Source organism: Anoplophora glabripennis, unplaced genomic scaffold (assembly GCF_000390285.2).
Source record: "Anoplophora glabripennis isolate ALB-LARVAE unplaced genomic scaffold, Agla_2.0 scaffold1133, whole genome shotgun sequence".
NCBI lineage: Eukaryota > Metazoa > Arthropoda > Insecta > Coleoptera > Cerambycidae > Anoplophora > Anoplophora glabripennis.
This window is the reverse complement of record NW_019417218.1, coordinates 77044-90528: the sequence shown is the minus strand read 5'-3', so window position 1 is coordinate 90528 and position 13485 is coordinate 77044. Positions and strand designations below refer to the sequence as shown.

The 13485-nt window shown below is 31.6% G+C and overlaps 1 protein-coding gene across 1 annotated transcript in view; it reads left to right on the top strand.

Moving 5' to 3' along the window:
- Positions 1-13485, top strand: part of LOC108914458 — a gene marked incomplete at its 3' end in the record, with an annotated part of 93900 nt that overhangs the window by 16526 nt on the left and 63889 nt on the right. Inside the window, exons 2-3 of the mRNA XM_018720285.2 lie at positions 7298-7393; positions 10101-10469. Coding sequence (XP_018575801.1) covers positions 7298-7393; positions 10101-10469 — 465 coding nt within the window. The remainder of the gene's footprint in view (positions 1-7297; positions 7394-10100; positions 10470-13485) is intronic.

Sequence of the window (13485 nt, the reverse complement as noted above, 5' to 3'; positions counted from 1 at the left end):
CCTCTTTTATGGAATTACCATACACAGGAGTTAAACATCCGTTTTGTTAAAAATCTGTTTATTGTTGTAAAAGTGATGAACTTTAAACCAGAGAAGATAAAGTAAAATGACATTACAGTTATAGTTAAATAGTTTAGAAATTAATTTGTAACCAGTTTCCAGTATTTTAAATTTGTATAATTATGATTTACAACCTCAGGGTTACTCGGTTTTCTATGGATACATTATAAAATTTTCTACAGTATTAATAAATCCCGCATTGGGATACTAAGTCAGTAGTACTTACGTAATATTATGATAGAAAAGAAATTGCTGTATAGGAACATTAAAATTACAATAGTATCTTTAATAAAAATATAAAAATAAAATACGTGTCTATCATTTATTTGAAACTAACTGACTCGACAGACGTTGTGCTGTCTAAATTTGTTTGATAAGCATTTTCAGTTTTTCCAGAATTTTCCAATTTTACGAGCAACTTTTCCAATTTTTCTTTCCATAAAAACCTTATTCGGACTATTATGAACATTTAAAAAAATAACCAAACTCGTCCAGCCGTTCTCAAGTGATGCGCTTACCAACGAACAGCATTTAATTTGTATTTATTTACATAAAGACACATACAGAATATATTCATACAGACACATACTGAATATATTATATTTGAAATTATTTGTCTTTGTGGAAAACACTAAAGAATATGGCGCCCTTAAAAGACCAGTTACTACATCCATTCCACCTTCAATCAGTTCAAGAACTTTTACCTACCAATAGATCCTCCGTCACGTCTTGCTTTCAGTCAAAATATTCAGGAACTCAGGAAATAGAGACGATAATATCTACAAGTAATCCCGTTTACAGACGAAAGCGCTTTTACTAGAAGGGGTATTTTTTAATTTTCATAATGAACATGTTTACTGTCATGAAAATCCACATGGAATCAGTAAAAGACGGTTCCAACATGAATTTAAAATTAATGTTTGGGCTGGTATTATTGGTAGTATTTTAATTGATCTGTTATATTACCTGCTACATTGAACGCAGAAAAAATTATTTAGAATTTCTCCAAACGATTTCTCCTATCTGCCTGAAGAGTTACCGATAATACTACGAATGAATACGATTTTCATGCATGATGGGGTCCTCCCCATTTTGCCTTATCTGTAAGGCAATACTTAGGATGAGCACTATCCTAACAGGTGGATAAGTAGAAGAAATAATGTCCTTTTAAAATGACCACCTCGATCCCCGGACCTAAACCCATGTAATTATTTCCATTGGGGGGCATTGAGGACCACAGTTTATAGCTTTTCAGTAAATACAGAATTAAGAATACAAAATGAAATTAATGTTATGAGAGGTAGGTAATGGATAAAATTCATTTTAATTTCTTAAGAAGAATTAATGCCTACGTTCAAGAATAAAGAAGTCACTTTGAGCATTTACTATTTTAATGTGATTACAAATATCAATTTAGGATTTTCTTTAAAATGTTTTATTTTGTTTGATAATAACTATAAGACTACAAATGTGTAGTTTATGTAGTTTTTTTTTAATGTGAAGTTTTTTCATTATTATTCCCTTTGCTTTGAGGCTGCAGTTGCAAATTATTTTTTAGTAATCGGAATATTTGATGTATAAAAAAATGCCAATTTTACTCGAAATCCATAAACGATATTAAAATTTTGTACAAAAGGCAAAAAATCTTCTAAAATAGTACTTATTTCTAAAAATATAAATTCAGACGTCACTGGTGTACACATAAAACAGTTACGGAATAGCCAGTGGCGTACAGTCACGAGAAAGAGAACATCCTGTATATGTATTCTCACCAAATTCTTTATTTACATTGCCCTTATATAAAAAAATATATATACCAAATTTGGAATTTCTAAGAAAAATAGTTTTCAAATTATTTGAAAAAACTGGGTTATCTATTCTATATTTAGAAGGCTATATCTTAGTAGGCGTGCACTTTTGTATATAGGTAAGTTAGGTCAAATAGTCTTATTTTTATCCAAGGAGCCTGTGGTCAAGCGTTATCCATCCTTTTCAGGTATATAGGGTGTTCCATTAAGGTCATCGACCCGCTGTATCTCGGAAACTATTTGTCCTATAGATTTCGGAAAAAAAATGATGACTAATATGACCTCTAGAAATTCATTAAAATTATTTTTAGCTTCTAATTTTTGCCGTTAGAGGGCGCATTTCTAAAATAAAAGTAAAAAACTGCTTTATTTTAAAAAATCAAATGGAACGATAGATACAACTTAATGTTTTCAAGATCTTCTGCTCATTCTTCAAAATTTTTGTTGGAAAAATTTTGCTCTATCTTAAAAAATAAAGAAAGGGAGGTGGAAATTATTTCCTATGACAAAAAGTAAGATAACTCTGGATTATGTAACCGATTTCAATGAAGTTGAGCTTGTTGAAAAGGCAATTCATTGCTTAATCATAACCTTAAATTGAATTTCAATTTAAAAAATAAAGAAACCGTCAATTGCCCCTGTTTTCCTAATGAAAGAGTTTTATCGATTTTAAAATTTTTTTTTATTTTATGGTGTTTTTACAGATAAAATAACGAAAAAAATGCCGCAAGCCGGAACCTTGTATCTTCTTTCAAACTGAAGTTATTAACAAAAGTTTAGATAAAATGATATTTTTTTGAGGAGTTAAAGAAAAATGCGCTATTTATTGCAACATCCAGTATTTACCTGCATAGAATACCGAGCACCTAAATTATTACTACCCTTAGGAGTCCGAGTGTTAAAATAATTTAATAACAATGCGAAATAAATTATATTTATTAAATGAACAATAATAGCTAAAACAAAAAATGTGTTCACAAAAATAAAACAGGAAATAGAATATAAATTTACAATTTTAATTTAACAAGTGTTCAAAGTGACCTCCATTATTTTCTACACATTTTAGATACCTTTGGTGGATAAAAGACACAGCAGTTTCAATTTCTGCAGTTTATAGCGTTTCTGATACGATTAATCATATCCTCGCGCGTAGTTGGTCGGGTTTGATAGACAATATCTTTTAGCCTTTTCTATAAATAGAAGTCTAAAACTGTCAAATCGGGACATCTAGGCGGCCAACCGAATGATCCACCTCTTCCAGCCCAACAAATAATTTCTGACATTTCGAGAAAAATGCACAGCTATCATACCACATATTTAAAGAGGTGGCTAATGAAACATATTCCAAAAGAAGTGGTAGCTCATTCCTTAGGAAGTTTAAATATCTCTCACCATTGAGAGATTCTTCCAAAATAAACTGAGGGTTGCTTTCGCTGTAAGCAAGAATAAAACGCTCTCTCAACGGTAATAATAAAGAATTTTATCGAAAACTAAATTGTGGAAAAAGACGTGTTGACGGTTTGAGGGTTTGCTGGAGAGTGCCTTGTGGTTGAAGTCGGTCGTAGGTAGCTTGGTAGTCGGTGGCAGAAGTCCCTGGTCCTGGCGTCACTCTGCAGGGGTCGGTTTCCGGGAACCCCGTGGTGCGTCCGGCGGCGTTTATGACGTTGTCCTTAAAAATGGGTCATTTGCAACATGTGTCCCCACAAAAACTATTATTTTTCCTTCAACAATACCGCATCACACATTAAGCCCAATAATGTATTTACCCATGCTAGTAAATGTAGCTTCATCAGTCCATAAGATTCTAGATAAAAAAAATTGGATCGTCTGCAATCTTTTATCAGTATCTAATGCATGGAGAGTTTGATGAACTTGGTGTGGATCCTTTAAAATACGTTAAATAGCTGACCTTGATACTCCTATGTCTCTTTCTATATCTCTTATACTTGACCGAGGATAAGCTTCAATGTATCCCAGTACGTTTATCACATTTTCCTCATTGCAGGTTCTTCAGTATCTATTTGTAGCTGGTACCGGCAGAACATGTCCAATTTGTCTGAAACGTCTTGCAAGGCGGGTAATTCGTGAGAATGGCAATAACAGCATTTTCAAAACATTCAAAGAACACAAGAAATAAATCACGAGACACTTAAATTTTAAAAAATTAAAAAATTATATATATTTGATACTCACAGTGCAATAGTAAATTTTGCCTCGAGAAATTTTTTAAGTGTCGTGATTTATTTCTATTCTCTTCATCAAATTCAATAAAAAAAATTATTAGTTCGTTGATATTTATTTTTAGAGGTCGCTCGAAAACAAACACCTTTAGAAATTAAAAAATCAATTTTTGACGATTTTGGGAATTTTTTAAAATCTTGAGCGACCTCTAAAAAAATGTTTTTTGAGCTGATTTTTTTGAGGGGGCTCTTAAAACATGATAAACTAATATATGTTCACAAGAGACACGAAAAAAAAATTCGTTTTTTTGGGTCACTCTAATATACAGGGTGACCAAATAAAAACGAAACAGAGCCATTTTCAGGAACTGCGTCAAGATTGTAAAAAAACGCTCAGACCCGTCGATTTTAGATTAAAGGGGGACGTTCTTTGCTGGTATTTTTGACTCCGCCACTTTCACCTCCAAGCAAGGGTAAGCATCACCCCAAAATATTTAAATGGCATTGGGGGTTAAGTAATATTGCTCTTGAAAGCTCTTACAATTCTCTTTACAGCAGACTTTAAATTTTATAATTCCGCCCAATACTTATTAAGAATTTTGATTTTAAAGTTGAAACTTTTGTGCAAACAATTAGTAACGGTAAAAATGTCAATCATTCGAGTTAAGTACGCCAATGGTATAAATTTAGTATTTCTTGCATTACATTGGTTTTTGGCGATTTGTTATCACTTGTAAAAAAAACAATTGTAAAAAACAGAAATTAATGCTATACACACATAATGAACGTTAAATTAGTGGATTCCAAATTATTTTCTAGTATTATTTGGAAGCGTTGGTTGGTAGTTTATTTAATTGTGTTTTTGAAAATTAAACACTATGTTTTTTTTCCATTGCGGAAAGGGTAGATATCATTTCGCTTTACTTTATGAACAATAAATGTGCGAATAGAACAGCTCAGCTATTTAATGAACAACATCAAGATCAACATGTCAGGAGGAAGTATATTCTAGAGTTAGTAAAAAAATTTCAAGAGACAGGGAACGTAGCCAATAAAAAAACTAGAAATTGAGAAACCTATAGTTAATGAAGCTAGTCAAGTTGCAGTTTTGGGACAAGTTCATCTTGATCCTACATTAAGTGAGGCAGCTGGCATCTGTGTCTGGGATCAATCGAACTAGCATATAAACCATTTTGAAGAAGAATAAATTCCATCCATACAAAATACATTTAGTCCAGGAACCAGGTCCAGACCGCCATTTGAAATTTTGCGAAATAATGAATTTCTGCATTTAATTCAGGAATAGTATTTATTTGGGCAGAATAAACTTTGGAATTTACGAATCCTCACAGAAATAACTCGCAAGGCGTAAGATCGCATGATCTGTCCAAGTCACTTCACTGTTACGTGAGATGAGTCGGACATTAAATTTCTGCCGTACCAAGTGGATAGTTTTACGTGCCGTATGGCAGATAGTATCAACTTGGTAGTACCACATCTTATCCAAATCCATGCTATCCAAATGAGACCACAAAAAGTTCAATAGCATCTCTCGATATCATTCTCCATTGACAGTCACTGCATTTCCAAGCTCATTTTCAAAAAAGAAAGAATCACCCCACCACACTGTCACTCTTTGGGTATACAGTTGTCGTTCTTAAATGATCCGAGGATTGTCCTTGTCACAAATTTGCTTGTTCACATACTCACTAAGATGGAAATGCGCCTTGTCGCTAAAGATGATTTTCTTGCAAAATCACCGTCCACTCGTTGATTCTCCAACATCCAATCAACGACGTCCGGCGCATCAGATGGTCGCCTGGTTTCAATTTCTGGGTTAGCTGATTTTTAAATGGATGCAGAATGCAGTCTTTTGTTAAAATCCGCTGCATTGTGCTTATTGGGTTACGGGAATTTCCGCCACACTATCACTCCCCATAGCAATATTTTCGGCTGAACGGCCAGTATGAAGCCGGCCTGTTTTTTTATTGACTGTAACCAAACCTGTTTGTTCAATTTGGCAATTAATCTTTTCACAGTTGTTTCAATCGAGGCTTTCCTTCTACCGAAAATTTGCGCACAATTTCAGCTACGCAATCGCAACGTGTTTACTATAATAGGTGACTACACAATGTTGCTAACTCTTCAGAATGAAAATGGCGCATAATTCAAATCCTGCATTACTTAAATTTCGATTTGTGGGCAAACCGAATACTTGTATCGGTAACGAAGTTATTACTGGAATATTTTGGTTTTTAACGATTAATAAAAAATAATAATTATTGAAAGTGAAAATTTTGAGTACACCGTATTATTATTTGTCTCATCTATGATGCAAACTAAAAATATCATACTACCTATATTAATAATTATTTACTATCACTTTCTACAAATGTATTAATGAAACGTTTACTTTAATGGGAAATGTAAATATAAACATTTTTTTTTAATTTAGGGTGGAAATAGTGGGTAGATCTTGTAAAAATGATATAACAAGATTATTAGATACAAATACATTTACAATGTCAATGGCATTTAATTTAAGCATTTCTGCTACGAAATATTTTAAACTTATTTATTCCTTATTAAGATGTGAGGGAAACAGAGATAAGCAAATTTTGAAAGAGGTGCATTTAAAAAAAAGTTCGTATATCTCAAAAACGGTCATAAAAATTTAAAAAAATGCTCGATATCTTTTTTGAGGTCGTGTTTACCGAGTTTTTTGCCCATGGGTCTCCAAAGTAGCTAACGATAAATTGAATAAATTCGTCAAAATAGCTTCAATACCCAATAGGTATTATCCAAATATAATGAACAATAACAAAATTATAACAAAAAATTTGTAACTATATTGAGACTAGGAAAAATAAACATATTGCATCATTTTTGTCTATCCATATCCGAGAGATTGTCCATTTTCAAGTAATCTTATGGTAGCTGAATATTTTTTATGATTTTTATTTTTATTGCTTTCTTAAATATTATTATATTTATTATTAATAATTATTATTATTAATTAATAATTATTATTTATTAATTAATAACAGTCAGAACAAAATCAGAACTTGCTAACAACTGAATTTACTTACTGACCATGCGCGCTTTTATCATCTTTCGGGAAGTGTGCACTGAAAACTGTACTACAGAAATTGTATCTTTTGTCAATAAATGACAACAAATTTATTCGATTTTATGGTTCATTTAATTACACTAAATAATTTGATTTATAAGTATTTTTTTTATTTCCAGATGGCGACTGATTTTCCAACCGAAAATAATGCGAGCAATAATGAACCGACGATGCTGACTTTAAAAAATCCAAGGGCGACCGTAACCACAACTTCGGTAAGTATAGACAACCTATTCATTAATAGACCATTTTATACATTCTATCGCATGTAATAATTTGTTTATTTACAATTAATTATTATTTCTGATTGCATATGCTTCTACAAGAAATAAACATCACGATTTTAATTAATCTTTATTTTATCCAATCTGTAAATTACCCAAGAAGGTCAGTATTTATAACTTGGAATGTTTATGTTTATGAAAACTGCCTATGTACGTCTTAATACAATTATTAAAAAACAGCATATTGCTTTCATATGTGACTCTAAGTTACTCTGCATCTTTAATTTTTCCCTATAGATGCAACTACATGTACGCATATACATAAATGTGTATATTTTTAATTAAGTAATAAACAATATAATACTCGTAAAAAGTAGATGTACCTACCTAATTATATTCTATGAAGAAATTTTTTCCATAAATATTTAGAGTAAAAAATACATAAGCTAATAGTAAAACATGTTTTTAAAAAAGAGATTCTTTCAAATTATTATCTGCAGTTAGCAATAAATATCTTAGGAAGCTAATCTTAATCTAGAAAAAATTAGCACGACTCTTGGAGAATGCAAGAGTAAAAAAATTTGATTTCAGTATACAGGGTGTAACTTTGAGTAGGGGTCATATTTTTGCAGAGGCTAATTTCGTCGTGAAAACTTAATTTTTTTATTCTTTTTACTGTAACTTCAAACTAGGGTGCACTTTAGTCGGAGAGCGTGCACAATTGCGAACTGGGCTGTGCAATGTTGTCAAATCTAATTTTTAAAGGAAATGTTATTAAAAAACAAATTTCCACGAGATCTACCGTGCCACAAAAACTAAAGTCTAATTTCTTTAAATAAAATAAACTATGAAACAGTATTTAACAAGTAATCTAACAGAAAACTCAAGCAATAATCAATAATGGTAAATTAAATAAACAAAAATAAATAAATAATCTGTTTACTCACCTGATTTTTGACATAACACTTTGTGGCAAATCTTCGAGTACTGGTATCAAGATCCTTTTCCACGGCGTTTAAAATTTCTGGCTCAAAGGTCCCATAGTTTGTTAAATGTTGAAGTGATCTGACAAACATTTTTTTATTCGGTACTTATAATTCAGCGTAATCTATCTATCGTTTTATTTGCTCCTGACAAAAAGTAGCCTCTAACCATATCAACTCTTTGTTGATTCGTATACATGCTTTTTCATAATGTACAAAAACTTGAAATTAAAACAAAATTTCACTGTATCATCACTGAAAACTAAAATAAATAACTGTATCAAGATTATACACTTATACCACATAAAGGCACTTTATGTACCACCTTCCCCAAACAAAGTCGAAGACTAAACAAATAGGTAACCAAATGAGACAGTACTGTTTTCGGCCATTCCTGTGTTATTCAGGCGTGACGACAGTCGGTTTAATAAAACAGCTATTTTTTAGTGTTCAACGCTTCGTCCACATTGGCAGAAAAATGGTGATTTTCAAATAATAAATCGTTGTAATATTAATTCATGAATCTGTTTTCATAAAATTATTTTTAATTAGTTTTGTTGTTTAACAGTTGATTAGAAAATATATTTACAATTAGTAACGTATCCCTGTATCAATTTTAGTTAATATTAAATAAGTCATGTAAAAATTATACAATGTAGATTGATTTAAAAACAACTGGCAACGTTGATAGTGCACTTACACAATTTCACACACAAATTCCGGGTTTACGCAGCTCAGTGGCGGCGTACATAAGAATTAAAGTGCATTTTGAAAAACTAATTATAACTCTATTCGATTAAAAAATATATATAATTTCAGATTCCTGTTCAGGGGAACACGTACATCCCTAAAAAACTGACCCTCACTTAAAGTTAAACAAATTTTGTTGTAATCAATAGCAATTATTGGTTGTAAAATAAATAAAATTGTGTGTGCGCCTAATTCGTACTTACTCATTATTTTCATTTATATATTCACAATATAAAGAACATGAAGTATTTATTTATTCTGCTATTTATGATTATTCTATATCTCAAGTCTACAAATTAAAACACCCATTAATAGTTATAATTAACTGCATAAATCCACTATAACAGCTGCACCTATTATCAGTTATCTTATCTAAAAAAATCCAAAACATAGTTCCTAAACAGAAAAAATCATATGATGTATGTGTATGGATTACCCACTTTCATCATATTAACACATTTCTCAATTTACAATACCTATTGATTTATTTTCTGGTTTTTTATTTATAGAATTTTTTGTGCTGATGGAAATACAAAACAACTTACGAATTGTACTTTTTTGATTATCAAAAAGACTCACTCGTCTTCCTTCAACATAATTCTAGAAATCTTATTCATAAAATAAAATTCTTATAATTCTTATAATTTGTTTCCAACTATAAATTGACTAACAGCTCTGATCTCAGTATTTCGTAAAATATTAAAATGTTTTATAGTTGTTTAGCCTTATATTCAGATTGATTAAATTGCACAAATTCTCGAAAACCTATCCTAAAACACGCTCTTGACAGGCTATTGAGATTCGAACAAAATAACAACATATTTAGGTTTAGGTAATTAGTTTCAGTGAATGATTGGATTAGTTCCAGCGCTCTCCAAGTATCTTAACTGTAAATCTAAAAATAATATTAAGATTCATAACCCCAAAAATATCACTACGTCTCATTAGGTTTTCTTTTATATAAGTTACAGACGAATTCACAAAGCAGTTCAACTACGACGCGAGTGAGTAAGTCATCTACCAGTTCCACATCGACTCAAAGGGTGCACGTAACCTCGGACCTTAAGGCATCTAATATGAAATCCGATTTGGTCGATTTTAAGAATAATTTGAACGACATGAAAAGTAGCATTTCGAATTCTATTGATTTGAAGAAACTGAGGAGTTCTTTAGAAAACCTCGTAGACGCCGACGACGAAATGAACGACATTTCGCAACCTCTCGTTACCTTTCCCGATGACACACCTGTACCTTCCGAAATTAGTACTCCGACCAACCCATTGGATACACTTAAATTCGAACAGAAGACAATGAATAATTTTAAAAAGACCAAGGTAGGTACTAATCTTAGAATTATAATTAACAAAATTAAATGTTAAAAAATGTTAAATGTTTTAGTGACATTCAATTTTAATGAACGATTTATAAAATTAGGGTATTATTACTGATGTTGACCGTACCTATTTTTATGCTATCGCTTCACGTCCGTTACATCTTTATTTTTTTGAGTGACATTTGTTTTCCTATTTTGTACGAGTTCATACTTAGTAAGTAATTAGTTAATCATCATATTAATTCTAAATAATCAATTCATAGAAGGGTTATTTTGCAGATGTTCTTTTATTTTCGTTGATTTTTCAAGAATGTCAAAATATTTTCTACATACAAAAAAAAATCAAGAATATCCTACTGAAATAAATGAAATGTCAAAAATTGCATAAGTAGTTTTCTGTAAACAATTATGCCTTTAATCTATTGTTTTTGCAAATAATAAATTGATGACAAGGAAGACGTGTGTAGCACGAATATATACGAGACAAGGTTTAACTGTATGAACGTATGTAAATTTAAACGCTACTCTAGACATTGTAAACTGCCTCGATGTGTTGCCCTCAAAGGAATTTGGTTCGTGTGGTATATGTAGCTTTTGTTTCAGTTGTCTCATTACCTTTACCTTATTTTTATAATGTAACAGTTTGTAAGTATGTTTATATAATTTTATCCAAATAACCAAAGATAAAATTGTCTAAGAGCTGGCTACGTGTGACGGGTACGTGTGGCGCGATGCAGTCGAAATTATTACAGGTTCGGTTGTTACCGACATAGCGAGAATTGGGCCACCAGAAGGCACCCTAGATGTATAATGGTAGGGAGTCAAATATGTAATTTTTTCATGTAAAAAAACTGATAAGGAACATTACTGAAAATTTGCAGAATGATCGAAGACCTCATAAGTAAGTAGGGGAAAAACCGCCAGAAGAGTGGGTGCAAGATAAAGGGTAGCCAGAAGGCGCCAATGTTGCAAACAATTTTGCAATATATGTGACTGAGTGCATGTCTGGCAATTTGTATACTAGACTTATCTTTTAATTCAAAATAAGATTACGTACCAAACGCCAGAAGGCTAGATAGAGGAATAAGAGATAATGCCAATAGTAAGAGCATCGGTATCCCACTCGATCGATCACTTTTCTTTGTATTAAGTATAAGTTTCTCCTGTAAGCACTTTTTATAATGTTCAGTGTTCATTATGATAGTTACCACTTTTACAGTACTATAAAATATAGTAATATAATATGTATTGGTCATGAATCCATTTTCATTTCCAGCATATAATACAATAAGTCTTTGACCTTTTGAAACTGACAAACATAAACCATCATTTGTGCTTTCACTCCATTCACTATTATGCTTATGAGAAAAATAAGTTTGTCTCATTCATAAAAATACTTGACCTGTTTTTCTCTATAACGCTTCAAACTTCTTAAGAAATGATGCGCTGCAGCTGGATTTTGGGTTTTTCCATAAAGTTTTAGGTTCCTAGAACCAAATAAATATGTTGGACGAATATTTGGTGGGCAACGTTTTCTCAATGGTTTAAAAATTTACGACAACACGTCAAAGAAGAGCAATTCGAGGTCATCTAAGTGGGTCTTGGTAGCTTACTTTCACCGTTTCTTGTTGGTGTTAAAAAACTTGATTGTTCACCATTCGTAGTAGCATTCATTTTCGAATTTATGGCGGCGCTATCTCAGAGCCAAACTTATTTGTATCAGACTGTAGATTTCTGATAAAAAATGGGTCCGAGGTAAGAAGAGGCAAGACGGATTCCTCGTTTGTTGACTTTTTAGAGAAAATTAAAAATTTTCACAAGAATAGAGGAATGTGATTGGCGTTTTAATTTTTTTCATCATAATTGGTTCCTGATTTCAGTCTGATACTTTAAAGCGATGCAAAAATAGCACTCCAATGGTCTTGGCCTCAGACCAAGGCAATGCGCCTCGAATAGAGTCTACATATTTACGCTTTTTTCAGTAAACTAGAAATAACCACAAATTCTCTATGTATAACACCAATTAATTTATTTATTACAATATAAACAGAACAATTCAACTAAATATATAATTCTATATGATTCAGCTATACAAGGTGTAACTTTAAGTGGGGGTCAGTTTTTTAGGGATAATAAATATCTTCCCCTGAATACGAATTTGAAATTCTTTTTTTAATCAAACAAGTAGCGACACACTACACTTGGCGTAAACCAGGGCACACAGAATTGGCATATTAAGTTGTATTCATAAGCTGTCAGCGTCAGCATTGCCAATTGTATTTAAATCAATCTACATTATGGGATGTATGGAAAATAATTTAGTAAAACATATTGTATTTGTATAACTTAGCGACGTGTTATTTTAAAGACACCATATTTTTTTGATATCACTGTGGTCGAAGCTCCAAACATTAAAAAAACATTCTGTTATATCTAAAAAATAAAGTAAAAGTAAAATTTCGACATGGTACACACGTTATTATTACTATTTTGAAAATGTTGTGGATTTGCAATTAGGTGATCACCTTGGTATTGATGTTAAAATTGATTGTCAGTCTACTTCAGTATGTAAATCATGCTTGAAGGATTTATAAAAATATTAGTTAGAGAAATATGTCTCCAAGTAAATTAATTAAATTACAAGAATGTATATCAAATGAAAATTTTGAATCTGTGTATGAGTGTCTCAATGCTGCGAACAGCGCTAGTGTCGACCTTGCATATGCAGAAATTGTGAATATTCTATCTTATTATGTTAATTTAATATGTCCTGTTGTTATAAAAAATATTTGTAAGGCCAACAATAGAAGTTGGGTTGACTCCAGTCTCAGACAAATGGGTATCGAACTTAGGAATCTGTTTTGGTTAACTAAACAGTCATTAAACCAAGCTGATCATGATTATTATAGAGAATGTAAAAAACGCCATAATACTGAAATTAATAACACAGGATCGCTCATCAGCTGGTCCCACCAGACACAGACCGGTTTCGGACTTATTAGTCCTCATCAGTGTGT